The sequence below is a fragment of the Phalaenopsis equestris genome, unplaced genomic scaffold (assembly GCF_001263595.1).
Source record: "Phalaenopsis equestris unplaced genomic scaffold, ASM126359v1 Scaffold000180, whole genome shotgun sequence".
NCBI classification, from domain to species: Eukaryota; Viridiplantae; Streptophyta; class Magnoliopsida; order Asparagales; family Orchidaceae; genus Phalaenopsis; species Phalaenopsis equestris.
The window spans coordinates 1,344,794-1,371,876 of NW_018164622.1; the positions used below are offsets into that span (position 1 = coordinate 1,344,794).

The following is a 27,083-nucleotide window of genomic DNA, read 5'->3' on the forward strand; positions in this document are numbered from 1 at the left end:
ATGGTAGTCACAGACTCTATCAGCCGGTGGTCGTGGTCAATATATATTTATTGGATAGTTTCATTCTCACAAATGTTATTGCTAATTTGACTCCACTGCTATACACATATAGACTTTAGCAAATGTTAAATTTTATGACTCATCGTCATATTCTTTGACTTTCTACGAACCCGACTCTCCGCCTATTCTTGTTCCCTCAAAATCATTTATACTTATATTGATATGCATATAATCGTGGACCACATGAGCTCACATTTAGGAAACGGTGGGTCTGGTGTTACAATTGAGGGGGCAAAATTACTCTCCCTTGTCCATTATTGCATTTTCATTTCTTAACTTCTTATCATGATGATTTGAATTTCCCTACTGCATGAGGGTTAATCAGATTTGTATATGTTTGTTATTTGCTTGTATTAGTTTAATAAAAATTTAGAGAGTTTTTCCTCTAAAAAAGTTCTTTCAAAATTCCACATGGCGTTTAGAGCCCTAGGTGTTCCTGGGACAAATTCATTGGAAGATTTGCAACCGCCGATCACTTCTCCGATGGGAATCTGAGAATTTCTCTCTGGTGAAAATCTTAGAACGAGTATTTGTTGGTTGGATTTTCTCTCTCCAGTGCAAATCCTAATCGAGCTTAGTAAATTTTATGTTGTTGATACCCTGTCATTTGATTTTCTCTATGGTAGAGATCCTAGACCTACGACTACATCTCGTATATCTACGTCCTGCACGACAATATTCTCTCTAGCGGCAATATCTAAAATCGTGTGTCAGAGACGAACAACTTGTCTCTCCGATAGAAATCCTATGTCTGTCGAAAAACAATTTCTCTCTGGAGAAACTTCTTCCTGTCGGCAACTTGTCATAACCAAATACAACATGAAAGCTACTTTTGAACTTGAATCTAAGATGTTTAGTTCTGAAACATCTGAAATCTCTTACTACATGGCATTAATTTCCTTCAATAATCTTAATATATATTAATGTACATTTGTAATAAAAGAAAAGATGATAATCTCACCGAAGAAAATACTGCAAAAGAAATACTAATCTTAAATATCAAACATGGAAGATTGAAGATTTTTTTGTTATGGCTTGTCAACTCCATGACCATAAAAATAGGAGAAAACTTCCTCATGTACAAAATGGCAAAAGAAATATGGGATTTCGAAAGGTAAACCTATTCAAGTGTTGTCATCACCATTGAGTTTTTTTATGTTGAACTCGTTTACATGACCTACGGCTGAGTGAGTTGAATGTTACTCAACCCATCAACACTCTCTTCAAATACTGGCTCCAACTAGATTAGTGTGACATATACACATGGGGGTGATCACAAGGTTATGCTTTTTATAAAATCATTGTTGAACAAAAGTGAGCCTTCAAGTTCCTTCTAAGACTCAATAAGGAACTACATGAAGTCAGAGGACGAATCATGAGAAGCAAACCTCTTCCCACAATTTGGGAAGCTTTTGCTGAAATACAAAGGGGAGAGAGCAAAAAGAAACTCATGATGGCAGGTAATCCTACTACATCAAATGTTCACAAATCAGATTTATACATTCACAAATTAACTTAGGACAACAAAGAGAAATAGATTGTGGTGTGAATATTGCAAGAAACTAGGTCATCTGAAGGAGAAATGCTGGAAAATTTATGAAAAGCCTGAAGATTGGATGTACAACAAAGTCGAATATGATGGAAAAAAATCAAGCAAAGACAGCATCAAAAGAAGACAAGCCTCATGAATATAGTCCATTCGATAAGGATCAACTTGTAGCTCTCCAAAAGCTTCTATATAATATTCTGAGCATTCTACCATCCTTTTAGCACAACAAGATAGTCTTTCATCTACCACTGTTGCTCTCAGCATGAAGAATCAACCTTGAATAGTGGACCTCGAAACATTTGCAAACATCATGTTGTGGTTAGAATCTCTGATTTCTCCTTCTCATCTATGTAAGGAAGAGAGAGTGTAAAATTCAATTCAATTTGTGTTTTGTGTTTCAAAACCTAACTGCAATTTACTGTCTATTTATCAACTTACTCGTGACTTGAATTGTGTTACTAAATTCTACCATGATTTGTGTGAATTTTAAGCGATGAGCTCAGGGAGGTGATTGGCAGTACTGATATGTATCAGGAATTTTATATGCTTACTAGAACTCCCACTTCAAAAGGACAATCCCACCATTCACAATGCCCGAGTCAAGTATTGCATCTGAGTCTGTTCTCAGGTGATTCGATTTATGTTATGATATTTTCACCTTGGGTATCCTAATTTCTATTATATTGAAAAATTATATCTTTATTTGTTTATCAAAAAAAAAAAAACATAATTTTTATCAGTATGAAACTTGCTAACTTGCTAAACATAGTTGACAGGTGCACCTAAACATAAAAAACAAACACATCCCTTATCAATGGTTCATAGTGATATATAGGGGTCCTCAAAAATAAAAAATACAAATCGGACTAGGTTGTTTGACACCTTCATTGATAATCACACCATAACCACTTAGAGCATTCTCATGTAGGAAATTTCAAAAACTACCAGTATATTTGAAACCATTCACAACATGATTCTCACCTTAGAGCAAAATTCAAATTCTCAAAATCAATAATACAAAAAACTACTACAACTCCACTCTTGAACTTTATCTATCTAAAAATGACATCATTTATATAAATTCATATATTTACATACCCCAACAAAATGATGTGGCTAAGAGAAAGCACAAACATCTCTTCGAGGTAGCACATTTAATTCTATTCACTAACAATGTAACCAAACACTTTTGAGAGAACTTATCTCATAAATAGGATGTCTAGAAGAGTGCTGACTTTAACAAACCTCCCAACACCCTTATAAAATCCTACCCCCACATTCATTCATTCACCTCTAACTTACCAATAAAAAAAATTTTTATTGCATCACTTTTGTTTATCTACATCAACCATATTAGACCAAACTTGATCCCAGGTCAATCAAATGCATTTTGGTAGGCTAAACTTCAAACAAAAAGAGGTATAAATGCTTTTATCTAGAAACACAAAAATTTTACAGTTCCATCGATATCACCTTTAAAAACCAACCATATTACCCCAAATCTAACATTCAAGGGGAGAGTTGGAGAGAATATGATATTTGAGGTACCATTCAAGAACCTCAAGCTCAACTCTTTTATATTGCTGATGAACCCACTATTGTCCCCACTATCACAAATCAACATGAAAATGAAACTACTACGCTAAATCCTCCCACAGGTCCCACTAAGAACCAAGAACTTTGTGTGTACACCAGAAAAAAAAAAAACCTTAGTAAGCATGTAAGCAACATTATGCAAAATCAAGAATGCGAATCACTAGAACTAACTCCACGCACCCCAAGTATTCATATAGAGGTTGGGTCAACAAATCAAGAAAACCAAGAGGAAAAAAGAGCACAAGAACACGCAAAACACCCAATAGAAAAATTTATGACCTATGAAAAATTATTATTCTCCTACAAATATTTTATTTAAAAATTGGATAATATGCAGGTCCCAAATTCCATCCAAGAGGCCTTTATATATTCCTGCTTCAAAAAAGATTATGAAAGAAAAGATTCTTGCCTTTGCTAAAAATGGTATATGGATCATAACATCTCTGTCGCCTGGGAAAAGAACTATTTGGTGCAAATGGGTTGTCAGTGCCAAATAAAATGCTGATGGGGAGCATAGGAAGGTTCAAGGCTAGACTTGTAGCAAAAGAGTTCACTCAATCCTATGGAATCGACTTCCAAGAGACATTTGCACCAGTGGTGAAACTCAACACAGAATCGACTTCCAGGAGACATTTGCACCAGTGGTGAAACTCAACACAGTAAGAGTATTATTGTCATTGAATGTCAACCAGGATTGACCTTTACACCAGCTAAACATTAAAAATACATGTATTTAAAAATTTAAGTAATTTCTCGATAGACTACATTTTAACTGAGACTATATATCCCACAATTTAACTAATTGAAACAAAAAAACTCAAGATTACCTTATTAACAATTAGGAATTAAAAAAAACAAAAAAAAATGGAAAAATTGGATAAGTCTAGCGACATTAATTGTCGTAGTAGTAGTTGACAACACATGAAGCTCAACCAACAAAAATCGACAAAACTAAAGCATTAAAAGAATCGAAGATTTACGAACGACCTAATTCCTATGTGTTTACATATCTATCTAACACCTAAACTTCACCTTTTACATATATGCCACCTTACCTACTCATAAAAGGTGTATTTCACTTTTTAAAAAAATTAAAATAGTGATATTTTTAATGTGATGTGAAAGATTTGGGTGGAAAAAATGTAAAAAGTAAAGTTTAGGTATGTAGATACATATAGGGGTGTAAACGAGCCGAACACGAGCGAGCCAAGTTCAGCTCGTGTTCGGCTCGTTTATATTTCGAGCTCAAAAAGTGTGTTCGTGTTCGGCTCGTTTGCTTAACGAGCCGAACACAAGCTGTTCACGAACAAAGAGTCATTTTGTGTTTGAGTAAGATTTAAAAATTAGTATTTATATTACAACATCATTTGAATATAATTTAAGAATTTTTATTCTATTTTCTTAATCAATATTTTAATTAATTATAAATCTTTGTAGCCTTGTAGTCAATTAGATTTTTTTAAAATATTACTTTATATATATATATATATATATATATAAACATGGTGAGTAGTATTTCGAGCCAAAACGAGCCAAACACATCTTAGTTCTTGTTTGGCTCGTTAACTTATCGAACGAAATTAACGAGGCCAACACGAGCTTCTTAACGAGCCCAACAAGAGTTGTTCGCGAAGAACGAGCCGTTTTGACAGCCCTAGATACATATGAATTGGGTTGTAAGCATGTCAAAGAATATAATTTATACCTTTACTCCTCCAACAAGGATATTTAATGATGGGTTCACAATGAGATTCTCAATTGTCACCCCCATGAGCGCTTGCAACAAGCTGAATACCACGCTGTGCAATGGTACTGGCAGCCAACGCTTCAAGTTTTCTCCCAATTTCATCAGTTACGATTACTTGAGGCATGTGATTTTCAACGTCCTCAATCAACACCTACTTAAACTGGAAAATTGCAAAACAGTCACTATATTTTAACCATATAATCAAAGCAGGAATAAGTAATATTTCCATTTCCTGTTAGCAATGAATCTACATTAAGACTTGAAGTGGTGATATTACAGTTTGAGAGAAAAACAATATGATTGAGGATTTTAGGATTTGATTCATGAGTGCAAATTCAACTGGACATTAAAGTTTACAATTTAAAGAAACTCAACTAAGGGTCTGTTTGGGGCAGCTACAGCTTATTGAATAATCTGTTGATAAGCTGATTAAAAATAATTTGCTAATAAATTAGGTGCGGTGGCTATTACAAATTTTTATTTTTTTGAAAAAGTCAGACCGCTACTAAAAAGCTGTCACCGCATCTAGATAGGTGTGGTGTGAAAACGCTGTTTTCAGCGTTTTCAAAACGCATAAGCTGTCGAAACGCAGTTTACCCAAACAGGTCAGGTGAGTTTTCAAAACGTCACCGCACCAAATAAGCTGCCTCAAACAGACTCTAAGTTAAGCTACTATCTTATTTAACGAATAATACAAAGATCCAAGCTACAGGACAGGTATGAGATACTATCTTGCAAGACAATTACCTATAATTATTCATCTGTTTGACATAGGAAAAACATATAAGTTTGTTAGCAACTAATTCTTAGGTACTTCAGGTTATTAGTATCTGCAGAAGCAGGATGAATTCAAAAGAACAAAGCTAAATGAAATATATTCATATTTTAACACAATAAAAGCATCATAAAGATTTCTCTCTATAATCTAATCCACAAGAAGAAAAACATTCTGGTGCCAACACCTAGTCTCTACATTCCTTTTGGCAAGATGAGTACTTGCTATAGCCTCACTAAACATAATAACAATATTAGAAAGAGCAGCACCTTAACAAAAGTAATCAAAGTAACTTTAAACAACAATCTAATTACAAAAAGAAATCTAAAATGACAGTTAGAGGACTAAGAAAATTACACCTTGTCTGCATGTAAGAGTTTGGTACTTGTAATCTGCGAGCGCCGCCTAATCCAAAATGGGTCATTAGAGGTGTCTACCATCATTACTCGTTTCTTAAAGTCTTCTGCAAGAATCCGAGCTATCTCTCTCTGTAGAGGAAGGTGGAGACCCGGTCCACTTCCTATTACGACAGATTTTTTGATAAATTGATTCTAATTTATCTGCTCTTAATTCTTTTCCTTATGTATTTTATTCCCTGTCATAGCTTGATGATTCCCAATTTTTATTTAAAGCAGTTGCCTTCTATTGACAGGAAGAATTAAGGAAAACTTAATTAATTAAGTTTTACCAGATTAATTTGATAGCTTGCCTTAATGGGTTTTATATGGGTCATTAAAGCATGATTCCATGGAATCACAAAATTAAGGATTACCAAAACAAGCTGGATACTGTGAAGCTTTAAGAGAGGCTCATGATTACAGGGTTGTGTATTACTCTCCAAACAGTTTAAAGTTATATTTTCTTCTTCTTGGTGTGACTCTCGGTTTAGAGAGAGAGAGAATGCAAGACAGAGAGAGAGAGAATGCGAGAGAGAGAGAGAGAGAAAATATTCTTTCTTGTAAGTCGACGTGGTCGACGGTGTAATCCTCAAAGCTAATAAAATCCTCTGCAGCTCCGTGAACGTAGGCAATTTGTCGAACCATGTAAATCTTGTGTCGCATTTTTCTGGTGTGATTTTTCTCAATCTATTTTTCGCTTTATTACCGTCATTTTCATAACTCTCTGTAGATGTAGGATACGTGAATATTACTATATATCAGCCCAAGTTATAGATGTGCCAGAAAGAACTTAGAGGAAAAGAATAAAATTACTGCAAAATATTGCTAGAGAGTCCACCAAACTAAGCAGCCACATCAATAGAACAGCACTTTAGTGCAGTGGCAACAGCAAGGACCTTCTTTACGGTTATTTTATGTAACATACATAGCACAAAATACTGATGTATTTACATTTCTGACACCTAAACTGTTATATTTACACACATAGCACTCAAATATTTAATATCACATCTAAAATAACACTATTACCACCTTTTAACAGTGAAACACACCTATTCAAGCATAGGTTTAAAGCACCAAAATGCTATGTAAATATGTTGTGAGATATCTAAATACATAAGAATTGAATGCTAGACCGCAATGTTTTTAAAAGCGAGCTTCACAAGAAAAGCAAAGCAGAGCGAAGCGAAGCGTGTGACGCTCGCTTAGTTTTACTGAAGCACGCTTTGAAGCGCTAAAGTTAATTTACAGTTTTTTTTTTTTTTTTTGGTGCAATTTATAAGTTTTAATTAAATTATTGCAGCAAACTATTAGAAATTGTTTGAAATTTAATTTGCAAGTTTACCATTTTTAATTTCTTTTTGTTAAGATGTTGAACCCAATCATTACCATTTTTAATTTCTGCATAATTCAGCCAAAGATTCTATGTTGAATTATGTTCCTGTTAATTTACCAGACATGAAACTGCAAAATTTGAATCTTATTACATACCTTCACTTGCATTATTTCAATTCCTATGAGAGTTTTATTTATTTATTTTTCTTTTTTATTCGGAGAGCGAATATATTGGACGCTAAATAGGACGCAGTGGAGAAAAATGATTCATGTAGCCGACCCCATGTAGTGGGATTCAGGCTTTATTGTCGTTGTTGTTGTTGGAGAGCGAATATGCTACCAACTGCATGACATAACTAAGATTTCACAGCCTTCTATATTATATTGACAATGGCAATACTTTAATTGCTACTCAATAAAATATGAATTGCATATGCAAGTAAATTAATATTGTCAGCCAAAAAAAAATTCTCCATTACACTTCATATAGGTCATAGAACTTATTAATCATTTGAACTAATATATCTTCATATCTTTTTCATAAAATAGATAGCTAGAATAGTAAAATCACCATGGCCATGAATAAACCTAACTAATAAATTAACCTTAGTGATGATCTTTCTATAAACATTGAAAGATGATGAGAGCTTGGTCAAGCCCTTGAAGAGAATAAAAAATATAGAAGTTTTCATGATACATTTTCTAATAATGTGTACATTGATATGGCCAATGTCTCTACATTTAATGGTTTGCAAACTTCTTATGTTCTTTTCAGACAAGTTAGTTGATTTAGACAGCATCATTTCTAATCAATATGACAAACAGAAAGTCTTTATATTTTTAGTGTTAAATTAGTAGGTTCTGCTCAAATATTTCGGTGAAGGTTCAAAATAAAAAAAAAAAAATCTTTAACTCTTATAGAGCTAAATTAAACATGCAACAGTAACGAAATCTTATAGAGCTAAGCCCACACTTAATAAGAAATTTGTAGTCTATAAATCTTTAACTCTTATATTTGAAACAAAACAAAGAACCCTTTTTTCGATGTTGAGCTAGACCTAGAAGATTATCATAGCAAATATGATATTCTGCTGAGTACCTTATCCAATAGCTAATATGTAAGTTGTTTTCAACTAAGGGTCCGTTTGGGGCAGTTTATAAGTGCGGGCGGCGTTTTCCGTACCGTTTGGTTCGCGCGTTTCGTCAGCTTATCCGAAACTGTGTTTGGGTTTTTGCACTAAACGCGGGCCGCGGGCCGCGTTTCAGGATAAACAGTTTATCCTGAAACACACAAGCTGCCCCAAACGGACCCTAAATCATTAACAGCAGTTTGAATCTAATAAATCGCTTTGGTAATAAACTATTATTTTTGTTTAAGATCTTCATTTTCCTCCTTTGTTTTACGCCCAAATTGATTTTGAAATGCATGTTGAAATATTATGGCAGTTATTCTTGTCAATTGTACTTATTACCTAATAAAATAATTTACTTGATCAATAAATATTTTTATGCTCCTTTATAGATCTTGAGAAAGATGGTCTTAAAAAGTTGGATATTGAATTTACCTACAAATGAGTTTACTCTATCAAAAAAAATAAAATCTTCTAGTTTTGAACTATAACGATTCGAACACGATCGAACAAATAACTATTCTTGTTTGGTTTATGTTATGGTATGACTCATATACCATATAGGGACATACGTTGGAACGAAGCGGAGCAGAGCGGAGCGAAGCGGAAGAATCTGTCCAAATCGGGATGTTACGTTATGTGGGTTGGGGGTGTTGGGTCAACGCCCCGCTATACGGTACAAGGGTAATTTGGGAATTACATATTGTACTGTAGGGTTTACTCTAGGATTATAAATAGAACTGTTTGTAATCCTAGGTCATTGAGAAAGTTGAATTTTGTATTCTGTATTCTTTTCTGAATATTGAAAAGGAGGTCGTCGCTCTGCTCCCGAGGATGTAGGCATATTTGCCGAACCTCGTTAAATCTCTGTGTTCTTCTGGATTTGTGTCGTCACTGTTTGTCTTCGCCCTAATTTTCTCAACAAAGTGGTATCAGAGACAGTATCTAGGGCGGAGGAGAAATCTTGGCGTAGAGGAACAAAGTTCGAGGGCAAGGAAGAATTTTCGGTGAGGGTTTTGCTGTTGTGTTTTGCCGTTGTGTCTTTGGATCGACTTCGGCGGATCTACGCAGGAAGGAGTTCGGCTAAGGCTTCGAGCTTTAGCGGTTTTCTCGGTTTTCTCGTCTCAGATCGCGATTCGATCGCGACATAGAAGAAGAAGGAAGTCGCGACAGGGCTACGACGCAGAGGCTTCGGCGCGCAAAAAGGCAGGTTCGGCGTGGGAGCATAATTGGAATATTCCTTCGGTTTCTTTGTTGAAGGCGGAAGCAGAGCGAAGGAACGGGCGGAGTCGCGAACGTTTGCAGGAGATTCCCGTTCGAGGCGTGGAGGACGCAGATCGCCAGAGGCGCGAATCGGGAAACAGATCGGCTGCTCAATTCGTTTCCTTTGTTGGCTGGATGAAAAAATATTTCCTTCTGAGAGCGGGAGGCTGCCTTTGCTGGACGAAGCTTCCTTTTCTGCTCTGGAATATTCTGCGGAGGAGAAGGGAATATTCATCTCGTTTGCTTACCGAACTAATCGAACACGAACTCCTCGACGAGTCTAACAGGAATTATTTGCGAACAACTAACTTTTTTGACAGCCTTAACTGTAAACCTCCCTGTAACATACCTATAAACTACATGTAACCTACAAATATATGAAAACAGAAGCGCAGAACTTACTAGAAGGTACATGTAGGTTACAGAGAGGTTACAAGCGACATAACGTGAATATAACCCCCCAATACCCTATAAAAAACCTTCCTGACATACACAGCGCTGCGTACGTCTTACATACGCAAATTTTTCACATCAAACGGAGATGTTCAGTTAGGTTATGAATGTTTAAGAAGAGCGGAAAAAAAAAAGAAATTTGGAGGCTGGTCCAGCCCGAGCTGAAAACCCCATAATAGTTAAATCTGGCCTTCCCATATGAAACCCGGCCCAAAAAAAATTGAATTCATTTAGGGTAAGTACCAGATATTTACATATCATACGCCTAGATGGACTAAATTTTGTTGAAATTTATGTTTTTTTATACAAGAAATGATAGATCTTTATGTGTTTCTTTATGCATTTTAGCTTAAGTTTGCATCGGCAAACTTTAGATTCTAACTCCTCAGATATCTGCAGTATATTTTGCTCAAAAAATCAAAATTAATTATGTGATTTCAATATAGTTTTTTTCGAGATTATGCACCCCATGTTTAATCTTTTAGAGGCCCTGCCCAATCTATGGAGTGGGCGGGCTTGGCTATGAGTTTTAGTATAAAAATCGGGCTCAAACCCGACTTGAGCTCGCTTTAATTAGTCAAGGCCCGATTAAGCTCAGCCCGTGCCAAGCCCGGCCCGCCTAACGCCCATGTCTGGCTGCACCCTTTTTTCTTAGAGCAAGAATCAAAATAAAGAAATAATCATAGAAAAAAAAGTTACCCCCATCTCATAGGGTATCCATATCCAATATTGTTAAAGCTCATGCCCAAGGTAGGAGTATTTTTTCTGTCCAGATTCCTAACGTAGCTCTACGTGCGGCGTAGATTATTCTTAAGTTATTTTCAGGTTATTTCTATGTTATTTTCAATAATACTGAAATAACCCAGAAATAACCCGTTTTTGGAGTATTTTTGGAGTATTTCGGTATTATTAAAAATAAGTCAGAAATAATATGAAAATAACTTAGAAATAACTTGGTCCGCACGTAGAGCTACGTCACGAGTCTGCACAGAAAATTTTTTGCCAAGGTAGACCAAAAATAGAGAAGATAACAAAGAATTGCTCAAAAAAAAAGATGTGCATATATGAGAGTTGGGTCAAAAGCAAGAGTCGACTCCGAGCCTCTCTAGCGATTTTGGGTCTGAATCTTCGCTCTAACCCCGTCCAAGAAGAGAGATCTTCTTCCACGCCTCTAAGCTATGGTTTAACATTAGTTTTCATCATTTTTTTTTTCTTGCATATGTGTTAGATCCGAAAATACATATGTTTTGCTCAAACTTTATTTGTATTCCATTGCTAGGTATGCAATGCATGTGGATTTTATGGTTTTCCCTAAGTTTAGGTGTAAGAAATCTAAATACATAAGAAATTTGCGCTATTTATGAAAATTTTGGGGTGAGAAATGCAAATACATAAGAAATTTGAGCTATGTATGAAAATTTTGGTTTGAGATATGTAAATGAATAAGAAAAATGTGACATGTATGTAAAATGATATTTTGGTGTGAAATATAATGCATAAGAAATGTTGTGCTATGTATGTAATTATAAATTTTAGGAGTGAGAAATGTAAATGCATAAGAAAATTGTGGTATGTATGTAAATATGAAATTTAGGGGTGAGATATGTGAATGCGTAAGAAAATTGTGGTATGCATGTAAATATGAAATTCGTAAGAAAATTGTGGTATGCATGTGAATATGAAATTTAGGTGCGACATACGTGAATGTATAAGAAATTTCGTGATTTATATGTAAATATGATAATTTATGAGTGAGATATGTAAATGTATAAGAAATTTGTGTTATGTATTTAGAGTTGAAATTTTAGATGTGAGATATGTAAATACATAAGAAATCTTGTTATGTATGTAAATAAAAAAATTTAGGTGCGATGTGTAAGTGCACATCACACCTAAATTTGTGTTATGTATGTGCATAGAAAAATTTAATTTGATACTTTAGATTTTTAGACTATGGGTTTCGGGTATGATGTGTAGGTGGTTTAAGGTTTCAAGTATGATGTGTATGGCTACATTTATGGTACAGATGAATATTTGAAGCACTATATAGTGAATGTATAACAGATTATATATAGAAAGAAAATGATTAACTAACGAGTTTATTGCTGATGTTGAAGAGTTCGTGCATGGGATTAACTAACGAGTTTATTGCTGGTGTTGAAGAGTTCGTGCATGTGGCATCGCAGTTGTCGGTTTACCTATTAGAAGGTAGGTTTTGATGCCCCTATGCTAAGAACAAGAATCAAATGTATCTGACTTCTGAGGAAGTGAATTTAGACATAAACCTGATTATTAGTATTGGACTTTACATGGTGATTTTAAGCTAGATGTTCAATACGGTCATGCAGGAGCCTAATTAAGTTATGCCCCACAAATTGTTCACGATTCAGACATGTATGAGCAAATGATTGATGATGTGAGCATTGCTCATTTTGTTGGGAGTCTGTCTGATGATGACAAAGAACTGAATAGTAAAGCGTGACAATTCTATGAACTATTAAATGCTGCCAAACAATCATTGTGAAAATGATGCATTTCACACGCAAAGTTAACAGTCACCCTAAGAATGCCGAAGTATCAAATTTGATTTTAACATGTCAAGGGAGGGAATACTTTAATTAGGTAGTAACATTATTAAAGGAAAAAAAACTCTACTGGTAATTTAGTTCTAGAAAATTTGTACACAATTAAAAAGTTAGTGGCAAAGTTGGGGTCAATATCTAAAAAGTTAGATTGTTGTGTCAACAATTGTATGTTATATCACATGGAGAATGTAAAAAGAGACAAAATGCAAATTTTGTAGTGTTGATAGATTCAAACCAAGGGGGAGAAAGAGTAAAAACCAGAAGAATATTCCTTACAAACGTCTCTTTTATTTTCCTCACATTCTTATTCCACAACTCCAATGACAGATTGCTTCTATGCGCAAAACTTCCCACATGACATGCCATAATATCAAATATGTTTTTGCTAGTACAAAGACTCATCCCTTAGCTGGTAAAACTTGGAAACACTTCGACCACAGATATCTAGATTTTGCAGCAGAACCACGCAGAATCAAGCTTGACTTATGTGCAGATGGGTTCACACCTTACAATCATGCTACAACACCCTATTCTTGTTGGTCAGCTATTATCACGTCATATAATTTGCTCCCTGATATGTGTATGATTGTGTTTTTCTTATTTATAGCGTTGATCATTCTCGATACACAGCTCAAAGAGTAAAATTGACGTGTACTTACAGCCTCTTATAGATGAGCTACGTGTATTGTAGAAAACTAGAGTGTTGACTTATGATATTGCAACGAAATAAAATTTTTACCTCGGCGCTGCTCTTATGTGGAAGATCGGTAATTTTCCTACTTATGTGATGCTATTTGGTTGGAGCACAATAAAAAAATTGGCATGTCCCAAGTGCATGGGCATGTGTAAAACATTCACTCTAAAGCATGGAAGAAAAAATTATCTGTTTGATTGTCACTGAATGTTTTTAGAGCGTGATCACCCATTCCGGAGGAATAAAGATGTATTTTTCAGAAATAGAGTTGAAAGAACAAGTTCTCCCCTAAGGATTAATGGAAATTTTATATTGCAGATGATCAATGAAGTTCTGAAGATCATAAGATTTGATTGTCACCGACCATCGACCACCAACGAGCACCATCGTCGGTTACCATCTACCACAACCGATCTTCATTGCTTGCCACCACTGACCCCTGTTTACTATTCCAAATACATTTGTTGTGTCTAACACCTCTATTGAAGACTCAGCGAATAACCACAAAGTTTTGTAGTCGTTGACCACCGTTTATCGGCCAGTAGTGGCCAACGGCGGTCGGCCCCCCCCTCCTCGCCATCAGTCTCCGATGACCCCTCATATGACCTTTGTAGCCAACTACTATTATTGTAGTTTCCAACTATGATCTCTTTGACCAACCATCACTATTACACCTACCGACTACAACCTTTATTGCTAATTTCTGCCTTTTTAGTAACCAACTACAATATTTTTGATCGACCACTACTGTTACAACTTTTAACTATGGTGTATATGACCAATTATCATAATTGCAACCACCAACTACAACTTTTATGGCCAAATACTACCTTTGTAAAAATCAACTACGAACTTTGTCACCAACTATAAAAGTTGGCCGTTATGACCAACTATCGCTATTGCCGCCAATGACTACAACCTTTATCGCTAACAATTACATTTGTAACAACTAATTATAAACTTTGTGACCAAATACTATTGATACAATTTGTGATCACGACCTTTATGACCAACTGCTACAATTGAAACCACGAACTACAACTTTTATGGCCAAGTATTATCTTTATAACAAACAACTACAGCCTTTGTGGCAAACTATTTCTATTACAACTTCTAACTATGACATATGTGATCAATTACTAAAATAACTATCACCTAAGTCTTTGTGGCCAACTATCACTATTTTAGCCAAGGACTACAGTTATTATAGCCCAATGACAATTATAGCTACATCATTATTTTACATCTATGACTCTAACCTCTGTAATTTCCTATTCTTTAATTCATGAGAATAACACACTTATATACTTACAATTACATAACTGATTAATTTGATTGGGTTAAGCCTTGTATTTTTTTTTCCTTCTAAGTTTTTTCCACTTAAAAATTATGGTGTCACCTCATGCTATTTTTCTTTTTTCCTATGCATGTGATGGATATTCATACAATGCTAAAATGTTAAATTATCATTACACGTTCGCGAATCTTCCGACACACAAAACTCTTAATAAAATTAATTCATAAAAATCACAGACAAATTTTAGCAAAGAGAAAATTAAACCTAAGCATTCCACACAATTAATATGCATTTATATATCTAAATCTAAATTTTGATTATTTATATTGATAAACAATAGTGTATAAACTTATATATGAAAATATTTAAAATATTAGTAATAGCAATATTCTATCATAATTAAGTGTTATTTGTATACAACAATAACAAGTCTTTACCCCCACTAAGTAAGGTCTGTTATATGAATTCTTCTTCTCCATTGCATCCTATTGAGTGTCCTTTTTTTTTTTTTAATTTTAATAAATTAAGATATTAAAGTGCTATTTAGATAACTAAAAAAATTATGTTAACCATATAAATACATAAAAATTGTGGGTATAAACGTAAATGCCCTTTTATCAAAATGTTACCCATTTTTTAATATTTAGAAAAAAGAAAAAAAAAACTTATATGAATTCTTCTTCTCCATTACATCCTATTGAGTGTCCTTTTTTTTAATTTTAATAGATTAAGATATTAAAGTGCTATTTAGATAAATAAAAAAATTATGTTAGCCGTATAAATACATAAAAAGTGTGGGTATAAATGTAAATGCCCTTTTTATCAAAATGTTATCCATTTTTTAATATTTAGAAAAAAGAAAAAAAAAACCCTGCTAAAGCTTTCTTCGTGGGGAAAAATTTGTGTACGTAATAAGTACGCAGGGCTGGTTACATTTCAGTCATAGGGGTTAAAAGAAAGTTATATAGAGGTTATATCTGTGTTATATTCATGTTATTATCCCTGTAGGGGTGTAAACGACTCAAAAAGTGTGTTCGTGTTCGACTTGTTTGCTTAACGAGCCGAACACGAGCGTTCACTCATTTTAACAGCCCGAATCATGTAGTCATAAGACATAAAACAATAAGGGTTTGGGCAAGATTTAAAAATTATTATTTATATTAAAACATCATTTGAATCTATTTTAATAATTTTTATTCTATTTTCTTAATCAATATTTTAATTGATTATAAATCCTTATAGCCAATTAGATTTTTTAAAATACTACTTAATATATATATATATATATATATATAAACAGAAGCTATTCGCGAAACGAGAGCCTGTTTGACAGCCCTATATCACTGTACCCTCCTTATACCCCGAAATACAATTTTTTCTCGTTTGCACGATGGTTGATTAGGCCCTGAGCTGCTCCGCCTGCTTCCTTCTCTCCTTCTTGGAATTCGGTGCTAATTTCCAGAGACCCGATCCGCCTTTAATCTCCAAAACCTTATCCACATCTTTCCTTTTCGTCGAAAATCTGTGCAAAAAACTGCAGAAAGCCATCAACTTTTATCATGTCGTCATCTTTCAATGGCTTCTTCAATCTTCATGATTCTCCACCTCCAACAGAAGTGGATCCCCTTCGCCGCTCTGCTCCTTGATCTGGATTCCCATAAAAGACCCTTCTTTTCTCCCCCGCCGCCGGCCATCCCCTCCGACTATGACCAACCGCTTCCTTTCCCTCCGACTATGACCATCTCATCCTCCCTCCGCCACCGCACTTGCTCGCCGGAATGAAATCCTCCGGCGAGATCTTGGAGGTCCGCTCCACCGGTCGCAAAGATCGACACAGTAAAGTATGCACTGCAAAAGGTCCGAGAGATCGCCGTGTTCGTCTTAGCGCTCACACCGCCATTCAATTCTACGACGTGCAAGACAGACTCGGCTATGATCGTCCAAGCAAAGCAGTGGACTGGCTTATAAAGAACGCAAAATCTGCCATTGATGAGCTCGGTCCTGCTTCTATAAGAAATCCCGTACCTGCGGCTGAAGACTCTGGTTCTGCTTCCTTTACCTTCGATGCACCACCAAATAGCTCGCAGGATCTCCACCTTTCTCTCCAATCCTTCCAAGATGACATCTTTAGCAATCAAAACCCTGTTTTTTTCGATAACTGTAATTCTGTGGGATTATCAGAGCAGAACCAGAGAATGGCTTCAAGGAACGCTATGGTGTTTAGCCCTGCTCAGATTTTTGCACAGAGGGAACCCCTTCAGTCCAGTAACTTACCCTTGTTTCGTCCATGGATGGAGACTATGGATCAGGAAATGCTCAATCCATCGTCTTCCTCTGTTGGATTTTCAGGTTTTCGCATCCCTGCTAGGATTCAAGGAGAAGAAGAGCTTGACAGTATGTCACATACGCTGTCTTCTCGTTCCTCTAGTTCGTATCACTAGTGAGTATTCCGCTTCTTGCTTTGCTTGCAATTGTTATTTCTCCTGCAAGTTTTGTGATCTTTTATATTTCAAAGATGAAGCTTTTTTGGTTTTTGGATCTTTGAACTGATTTTTGTGTCTGGTTTTAGGCCGGAGATGAAGCAAGATGAAAGCTTTAAGTGAAAGGCTTGATCTTTAGAGCTTGTTTGTTGGATTTGGTGTAGTTTCTATGTTTCTTGTGTAGTAATTGTCAGTTTTTTTTTTTGTTTTTTCATTAAGGTTCGTCATCTTTCTTCAAAAATGAAGTTTTTTTCACCCTTTTTTTTGCCTTGTGGAGCTTTGGGGTGATTTATGTGAAGGCTTAGGAGCTGAAGAAAGCTGAAAGTTCGAACAGCAAGACAGGATCTGTAGAATCTGAATGTAGTTTTCATGATGGGAAAAAACTGTCTTTTTCTCACAAGTTGTTTACTTTATGTATTGTGTTGTGTAGTTTTCATGCTAATGATGAAAAGAATGGTCTTTTTCTAAAAAATTGTCTTTCTTTATCTCACAACTTGTTTCCTATTTTTGTTATTGCAAGGACGGCCATGGCTTCGGGTGTTTGAAAAAGGGGAGATTTGCATAAATACCACATAATTTCTATGTATTTATGGACAAAGGTTTCATATTACATTTATAAGGCTTCAATGCACAAAATGTATATTTCATTCTTACAAAATTAATATAGTGATTTTTTATGTAATATTAAAAATTTAAGTGTTATTATGCATGTAGATATGAAAGTTTAGGCACTGATATTTGAATAAATCATAATTTTGTTGTGTGCACTAAAATGCCCCCCAAAACAATTTCTTTAATAACTGAAATGTTTGGATCAAGAATAACAACAAAATCAACAACATTAAGTCTTTATCCCACTAAGTGGGTTGGCTACATCAATCCTTTTTCTCCATTGTGTTATATTTCATTTAATTCTAATAAATTAAGCTCATTTTTTATCCAAAATGTCCAAGTCTTTTTAAGTCTACCTCTACCTTTTTTAACGTAAGTCTAATGTAAAACATCTATTCTCCTAATCGAATCATCCATAATCTTATATGTCATTGAAGCTACACTAATCCTGTCACATATACATTCGTTTCACATTTTGCCTCTCTAAGTGTCAAGCCACTCATCAACATAAGCATTCCCATTTGACCAGCATTCTGCGCCATAAACAATACCATTGTCGGGTACCAAGTCCTGGAAGCAAAATGTGTAGGGTTACGGTAGGTAAGCAACACCCAGCGAAAAATTTTTGTCCAAAAATTTATGACACGATTCTTTAAAATATTTGGGCATTGATTACGGTAGGTAAGCGATACCCAGCGAAATTTATGACACGATTCTTTAAAATATTTGGGCATATATATATATATATATATATTAAATTTGTGTACTCTAAAATTTTTGTATTTGAGTTTTAAAAGAAACATCATGGAAAAAACTTGGGTTCCATCTCAGTGATCAAAATCATGTTTTTAAGAATCATTGAATGGATGATTTATGACGTGCATGCCAATTTTTCTTCCATCACAAGGTTTAGATATTTCTTTTATAATATCTCTTTATGCTCTAAATTGAACATTATACTACTCTTTGCCTATTAAGTTTGGGTTTGGGAAGCAATACTCTTACTCTAATCAAGCAACATAAGATTGAGAATCTTCATTTTTTTTTTACCCTAGCGTTGGTGCATTGCATGATAAAATTATATTCCCCCCAAAGAGCTAATTAAAGATTTTAAAAATTGGGATTTAGCTCTTACTAGAGATTTCATCCCCATTTTGTGAGGATTTTTTTGATTTGAGATTCGAGGATCTCGTAGGCACAAGCCCCTATAGTTAATTACTCATTCTGATAATAGAAGACTAATTTTAACTAAGACTATTCAGACACTGATTATTCTGTGTATACTAGCAGTAATTTTGTATTTGAGTTGTGAAAGTTTATTGAATTTTAAATTATAGAAATTTATTACTATGAGCTTAAAAATGTATTGTTGAGGAATGATGACACCCTCAATCAACATCAAATGGTTCCTTCATCCTGGGTTTTCGTAAACCCTGATCTACTTAATCAGAGAAGATCGTCAACCCAGCTTGATCAAATGATCATTGTCAGCAGACAAGGGTTGCTTTGTCCAAGGGGGGTCTTATAAATCTAAGTTGAATTTTGTCTAAGGGGACTAATTTGAGTCGACCTTGGCTAATATAAGACTTGTGACATATCAAATATACCACATGATTCATGTCTCAAAGAGTTTAGAACAATTAGGGAACATATGTGATATGACATTGACCATAATTTAGTGGTGTTATTTGGTGGCAACCATTCGATCAGAGGGCTCAGGACTTAACCACGTCTTTGTAAAGCCGATTAGCCTAGTCACGCGTACAAATGACACTTGGCACATCATTAATAGCATATATTTATTTGAGAGTAAATGTAGTAGTATATATGACTTCACATTGAATTTATGTGATCTTAGGTCAATCATAAATTTATCGCCCTTGATAAATTTGTATGATAGGTTGATAGATTTTTACTTATAATTTTTAGCAAATTTTATTTTAATATTTTAATATTTTTATGTTTTTTTAACTTTAATAATTTTACTATTTGAACCCTATCAACTTCACGTCTTGCTTGTAAAGGGTCAGATGACACATAATTGAATTTGACCTTGTGAACTCCGTTCTACTTACAGAGGATCATATGCAGGAACAGGCACTGAAATAATCAATTTCAAATTAATTTTTAAGCTTTATTTTGAAAATTGATCCATTTGTTTGAAATCTCTATCCTACTGAATTATCATCAAGAAATTTGATTTTTTTGATTGAATCTTGTTGACTCTGCCCCACGTACAGAGGAATAGGCTCAGAATTTGTATGAAATGCCATTGGACTTTGAAGCTTAATTTTGAACATTAACCCTTATGGTTGAAATCTTCTATCAACTCAAGCATCATTGGGGAATTTGATTGTTTAATTTGAACCTTGTCAACTCTGTCATATTTTTAGATGATCGTGTTTAGAAATTTAGATAGTTGAATTTCAATAAGGTTTTTTTTAACTTTAAAGCTTAATTTTGAAAGTTAACCCCTTATGTTGAAATTTTTTATCAACTCGTTCATCATCAAAGAATTTGATTTTTTGTAATTTGAATATTGTCAATTATATCATACTTACAGAGAATCGGGTTCATACCTGATAATTTCATGAATAAGAAGATAGAATATCCCCCATTTCTTAGATGAGATTTATATTTAATTATTAGTTAGTCTTGTTAGCTTCAATTCCTACACAAAGAAAGATCATACTAACTAGGAAGCATCCAATTTCATTAACTTCAATCCTTCTTAGCAGGAGAATCGAACAGGTCCAGTGAGACTTACTATCGTGCCCTATAGACAAAACGACCCAATCATTTGCGTGCACAATTTAAATTTGAATCTTGGATTTTTAGAATAAGTTTGAGATCTTCAAAGTAATTAGGTAATTTATAATCATTTGCACATATCTCAAAGCATGGAGAAATGAATATCAACATTTAACAATTTTTAATATTCATAGTCAGCTCATGCTCCCCAGCATTTTTAGACCGCATGATCATGCTTGTATCACCATGGTCGGAGCACATGCGGCCTTATTTGTAAAAGTATGAATGATTTAGTGTAGATGCCCGCCCATTAATTGAGGCTTTTACACAAATCATAAAAGATGACTTTCTATCCACTCTTATTGAGGGTTGTGGGTTTAGTGATGAATTGGAGACAAATAGGGATTTTTTTAAGTATTGAATAATATCAATATTTCCATTTTTATATAATTGTTATTCATTGAGAATGACCCCACATCCATCGTTTAAGCTTATTTTCTTTAAAGTTTTGAAGGACGTGGGTTATTTGCTCATCGTAAAAGGCTCTATTTGATTTTGTGAGCGAGCTGCAAATTTCACTACACGCTGCGTTCGTGCTCGTATGTGAGCTATCAAGTTCCGTATAGGTTTTATTTAGTGTTCAATTTTTTTTTTTTTTTTTGAAATCCTCTTTTTTAATATTGATTTTGCAAAAAAAGCCTTTCAATCTTTTTTTTTATGTTTTGATTAATTTTAATTTATTATTTGTTCAATTTTTCAATCATAATTTTGACAGTACTCTGACATCGCCTCCTTGGGTGGGGAGGTATGAGAAGTATTTGACATTCCTACCATACTAAAAAAACATGCATGGTAGGTGTCTTTTAGCTCTTACATGAGGCTCAACGATAGATTCTTGTACAACCAGTTCAACAACTCATGGTAAATATCACACCTGAGCACACTCTGTGTCGGTTTACCTTCTTGCGATGAAACCTTTCCTCTGCAGGACTCAGACCTCCTCGATTTTGCAAGTTCCACTCATCATTCTTGCATGGCTAGATCGGTCGGTAACCCTCTGACGCTTAAGGGAAACTCTTCCCAACAACATATACTGCTGCTTCAGAAAACTTGATTTGCGATGAGCTACTATGTCTAGTTCTAGGATATTTTCCTCTAAAAGATAGGGATCACTTTCTGATCGTTGCAATTTTCAATAGTATTCACTCTTGGCTGAGTTGGTCCTCCAATACCACATCATAGTGGGTTTTAAGCTCCTGAATATTGATTCCTATGAAGTGAAAACTGACTCTACGAACACGTTGACTACTATCAAACCATCATGCACATTTAATGTGCATCTGATACACTTCTCTGTCAGGTGTTCTCTGTCACTCTCAAGGGTCAAGCTCTCAGCTGGTTCAACTCCCTCCTCAGGCACTTCATCACCTTCAACGAGCTTGTCAGACTATTTATTCAGCAGTTCATAGTAAATAGAAGAATCATCAAAGATTTATCTCATTTATCAAGAATTTACCAGAGATTATGTAGCAAACATCTGAATTTTTTATTAGAAGGCTCAATTAAGGCTAAAATATACACATTCTCAATTCATCTAAAACTTTTAAAAATATAAGCCTAGTAAGATATATGATATTTGTTCATTTAAAAAAATATAAGATGCGTACAAGCCCCAACATTTTAACTTAGGGGTAGCCATTGGATGATCTATTTCTGTCTAAACATTTGCAGCCACTAAAAAATTTATTACATATATGTCATATTATATTTTTCATAAATTTGTACTACAAAAATCTCATCATACAATCTGATTTTTGTCACAAATTACAATTTAATTTTATCATTTTCCAATAAGAAAGAGGCCCTACTTTTAGGAAAAGTATTCCATGCGGACACAGCATGCAGAGATGCAGCATGTGGTGTCAAATCTACACCGTCAATCACCACAAAGATGTATTTCGGTGGGTCCCGTTTTTTGTTTTTTATTTTTTTTATTATGATCGACGGTAGAGACCTGTAATCAATAGTGTAGATCAGATAGCACAGACATTTCTGCATGCGGTGTACTTATGTAATAATTTCTCCTACTTTTATTAGCAGGATAAATGTCAAAAAGATTTACATGCATGACACTCAATTCTTATTTATTTACGAATCCCAGTCCTACATTTTAATTTTACATCATGTCATCTTCTTTTAGCATGAAAATGTGTATTTTACTTTTTAACGATCTAAGAATTGATATTTTTGATGTGATATGAAGGATTTGGGTGGCATAAATGTAAAAAAATAAAGCTCAGGTGTTAGATATGTTAAAGGATAGAACATTTGTGTTGTGTGCTTTTCTTTATATAAAAACATTGAAATAAATCAATTTGTTCTGGCCCCGTAGCTCAGTTGGTTAGAGCGCTGGTCTTATGAGCCGGAGGTCGCGGGTTCGAGCCCCGCCGGGACCAATTTTGTAAATGTTTTATAAAATATCTGCCTGAGAAGATAACTAAATTAAATTGGAAAAGTAATATTGAAAGCAACTAATTAATTTTATTATAATAAAAATTTATTTTGGTTTAATATTTTTATTTTTAGAAAATTTTCAAAAAATATGTTGCTGGGAAAAAATTCATCACGCTTTGACGTTTTTAAAAAAAAAATTTATAGCTAATTATAAAAAAATTTTTGGCGGGTTTGCTTAACGAGCTGTTCACGAGCAAAGAGTCCTTTTAACAACCATAATCATGTAGCTATAAGATAAAAGACAATAAGAGTTTGAGCAATATTTAAAAATTATTAGGATAATTGTCAGAAAGATTTATATGCATAGCACACAATTCTTATTTATTTACGAATCTCAGTCCTACATTTCAATTTTTACATTATGTCATCTTCTTTTAGCATGAAAATGTGTATTTTACTTTTTAACGATCTAAGAAATGATATTTTTGATGTGATATGAAGGATTTGAGTGGCATAAATGTAAAAAAATAAAGCTCAGGAGTTTAATGGTATTTTTGATGTTGTGTGCTTTTATTTATATAAAAAGATTGAAAGAATTCACTTTGTTCTGGCTCCGTAGCTCAGTTGGTTAGAGCGCTGGTCTTATGAGCCGGAGGTCGCGGGTTCGAGCCCCGCCGGGACCAATTTTGTAAATGTTTTATTAAATATCTGCCTGAGAAGCTAATTAAATTAATTTGGAAAGTTGTATTGAAAGAAACTAATTAATTTTATTATAATTTGAATTTATTTTGATTTAATATTTTTATTTTATAGAAAAGCTTCAAAAAATATGTTGGTGGGTAAAAATTCATCACGCTTTGACGTTTTTTTTTAAAAAAAAATTATAGCTAATTATAAAATTGAGAGTAATTAGTTTTAATATTTCCCCATATATTGCTTATCTTGATTGCTCGATTGCACAAAACTCAAAGGGCTGTGTGTTGAAAGAAACTAATTAATTTTATTATAATTTGAATTTATTTTGATTTAATATTTTTATTTTATAGAAAAGCTTCAAAAAATATGTTGGTGGGTAAAAATTCATCACGCTTTGACGTTTTTTTTTAAAAAAAAATTATAGCTAATTATAAAATTGAGAGTAATTAGTTTTAATATTTCCCCATATATTGCTTATCTTGATTGCTCGATTGCACAAAACTCAAAGGGCTGTGTGTTGAAAGAAACTAATTAATTTTATTATAATTTGAATTTATTTTGATTTAATATTTTTATTTTATAGAAAAGCTTCAAAAAATATGTTGGTGGGTAAAAATTCATCACGCTTTGACGTTTTTTTTTAAAAAAAAATTATAGCTAATTATAAAATTGAGAGTAATTAGTTTTAATATTTCCCCATATATTGCTTATCTTGATTGCTCGATTGCACAAAACTCAAAGGGCTGTGGCGTAACCACGACCAGATACGAAATAGTCTCACCACCTGACTTAGCTATGCCCGTCTTAGGCGTGGATACTCCAAACACGGGTGTAACAACGCCTATTTGGATGCGCACAAGTTCTGCTCCATCGGGTGTTTCATGTGACTGTGTCCCTCTGGGTGCTTTAGACTCCACTTCACAACATTACATACATAACAAGCACATAATTCTTATCATATCAAAATATCTCACAAACCAAACATTCATATTTACACACAGATCACTCAAATCCTTAACATCACATCAAACATAGCACTATTATCATTTTTTTAATGGCAAAATCAGATCTCTGAAATCCTTAACATCACATCAAACATAGCACTATTATCATTTTTTTAATGGTGAAATCTACATTTTCATGCGTAAGTTTAAAACAACCAAGTGATATATATATGTAAATATGAAAGTTTACACATAAAATATATAAAAGCATAAGAATTTTGTGCTATGGAAGTAAATTTTCTTAAATGCAAATATCAAACTGAACTTATAAGTGTTCCACATGTAAATTCAAAGAAGTTGCATGGTTTTCATGTAAATTTTCCTTAACGAAAATATGCCACTTTGACTGAAAAACGACCTGCTTTTTCTCCCCGTTTCTAAGTAAACGCATCTTGTGCAAAATGCATTTTACACGGCCGTCAATGGTCATGCAGAAACACGCAAAGCACCCCATTCTTAAGTATTTACATATCTAACCTCTGAACTTCAATTTTTACATTTATACCACACAAATCTTTCGTATCATATTAAAAATATCATCATTTTAATTTTTAAAAAATTATCACATTAAAAATAGCATTTATGTAGAACCTCAAGAATTGATTCGCATGTATGTAAAACTTCTAAAAATATTCGGGATAATTACATACATAGCACCTGAAGCACTGCAATTTACAAAAATTTAACATTCAGATGCTATTTTTGAACTGTCGAACTGTTGTATTTACGTATGTCACGATCAAATCATTCTGAATCTAATAAAAAAGAAAAATATGTATTGGGATTTTATCATGAATTTCGACATTTGAGTGAGAATTTGAAAAATGTACGAAAGAAGATGTTCGGTTTTGTAAATAGAAATAGTTGAGGTGCTATATGCAAATAACCCATTTTAGTACATCTCAATCGGCCTTTCTGCATCATTTACAGTGTTACACGTTGTGCATAATAATGTCCCGCGTTGACTCCATTCTTTCCCAAGTCTTCCAACACGACATCAGAAATAACAAAGAAGTTCTGCTGCTAAATTCCAAAACAACAATTTCATATAAATTGCAGTGTTCTCCAAACAGGGGGAGAAATGCAAATATAATTTATCCAAAGCCATCAGCAACTGAGCTAATTCTATCATTTCCATGGCTTCTTACTCCATTCCTAGGAGCAGAACATCCACATGGATAATCATGGGAAGGAATCAATCCACCATGCACCATAACAACTGGTTTCTCCTCCTCACTTTCCTCCTCTCACTTGTTATCATCGTCGTCATTGTTCTCATCGCTCGTTTTTTCTCCGACTATCTCCGCCGCCGCCATGCAAATGTCACACTTACTCCGCACACCCCTCGACTGGATGCTAGAGCTGTCGCTTCGCTTCCAACTTTTGTTTATTGTTCGGGCAACAATAATGATGTTGGTGAAAGCGAGTGTATTATCTGCTTGAGTGAGGTTGTGGAAGGGGAGAAGATGAAAATGTTGTCGAATTGTAAGCATTACTTTCATGTGAAGTGTATTGACATGTGGTTGCATGAGCATTCGACGTGCCCCATATGTCGAGCGGATGTGAAGAGTGATTGTCAATTATTGGCTTCGCCGACGATGCCGGCAAGGGTTGGTGGAGCGAGAGGAGAAGAGTTGATAATGGCGGGGGTGACAGTCAGAGATGCGCGTTCCATGTTGATTATGAGGTCATCTTTTTGCAGAAGATTGAGCATGGAGAGGGGAGAAAGGCGAGCCGATCATATAATGGTGGATTTAGAGAGGGAGTAGTTTGGTGAGGCTGATAAATATGATTTTTAAGGACTAATAAATATGAATTCAATAGGATATGTGTTTTCTAAAATTGAAGAAAAATGTTTATATAATGTATGAAAAATAAATTTTGATAAATACTCCTTATGAAGCTGGGGGATGGTGGAGGGAATTTGTTGGTAATGATGTGTATTAAATAACTGTTGTTATGATCTGTTGCCTTGGAATTGGTCACCACACGTCAATGAAGTCTCTACAAGACAAATATTCCACTAAAAATGAACAACTCGTCATCAAGATGTTCAAGCCTCGGCGCACTTCGAGTGTCACTGCGGCTTTAGCATGTATTGAAGCTTTGCTGGATCCCAATCTTTTGGCAATAAAAAATAAAACTTCTTTTTTTCTTGCAAGCTCCCGACGTGTGGTGACCAATTCCGATAATAAATCAGCAAC

General features: G+C 34.4%; 2 protein-coding genes and 2 non-coding genes across 4 annotated transcripts; all 4 read left to right on the forward strand.

Annotated features, from left to right (window-relative positions):
- The first annotated feature begins 16,600 nt into the window (after positions 1 to 16,600).
- Positions 16,601 to 17,323, forward strand: LOC110022288 (transcription factor PCF5-like). The gene has a single exon (XM_020721158.1). The coding sequence runs from the start codon at positions 16,661 to 16,663 to the stop codon at positions 17,321 to 17,323; it is 663 nt and encodes a 220-aa protein (XP_020576817.1). The 5' UTR covers positions 16,601 to 16,660.
- Positions 17,324 to 23,107: 5,784 nt separating this feature from the next.
- TRNAI-UAU lies at positions 23,108 to 23,181 on the forward strand. The gene has a single exon. It is a non-coding gene; the product is annotated as a tRNA-Ile (tRNA).
- Positions 23,182 to 23,788: 607 nt separating this feature from the next.
- TRNAI-UAU lies at positions 23,789 to 23,862 on the forward strand. Its single transcript has one exon. It is a non-coding gene; the product is annotated as a tRNA-Ile (tRNA).
- A 2,114-nt stretch (positions 23,863 to 25,976) lies between these two features.
- LOC110022320 (RING-H2 finger protein ATL40-like) lies at positions 25,977 to 26,653 on the forward strand. Its single transcript, XM_020721197.1, has one exon. It carries the CDS (start codon positions 26,016 to 26,018, stop codon positions 26,646 to 26,648), a length of 633 nt encoding a protein of 210 aa, XP_020576856.1. The 5' UTR covers positions 25,977 to 26,015; the 3' UTR covers positions 26,649 to 26,653.
- The last annotated feature ends 430 nt before the right edge of the window (positions 26,654 to 27,083 follow it).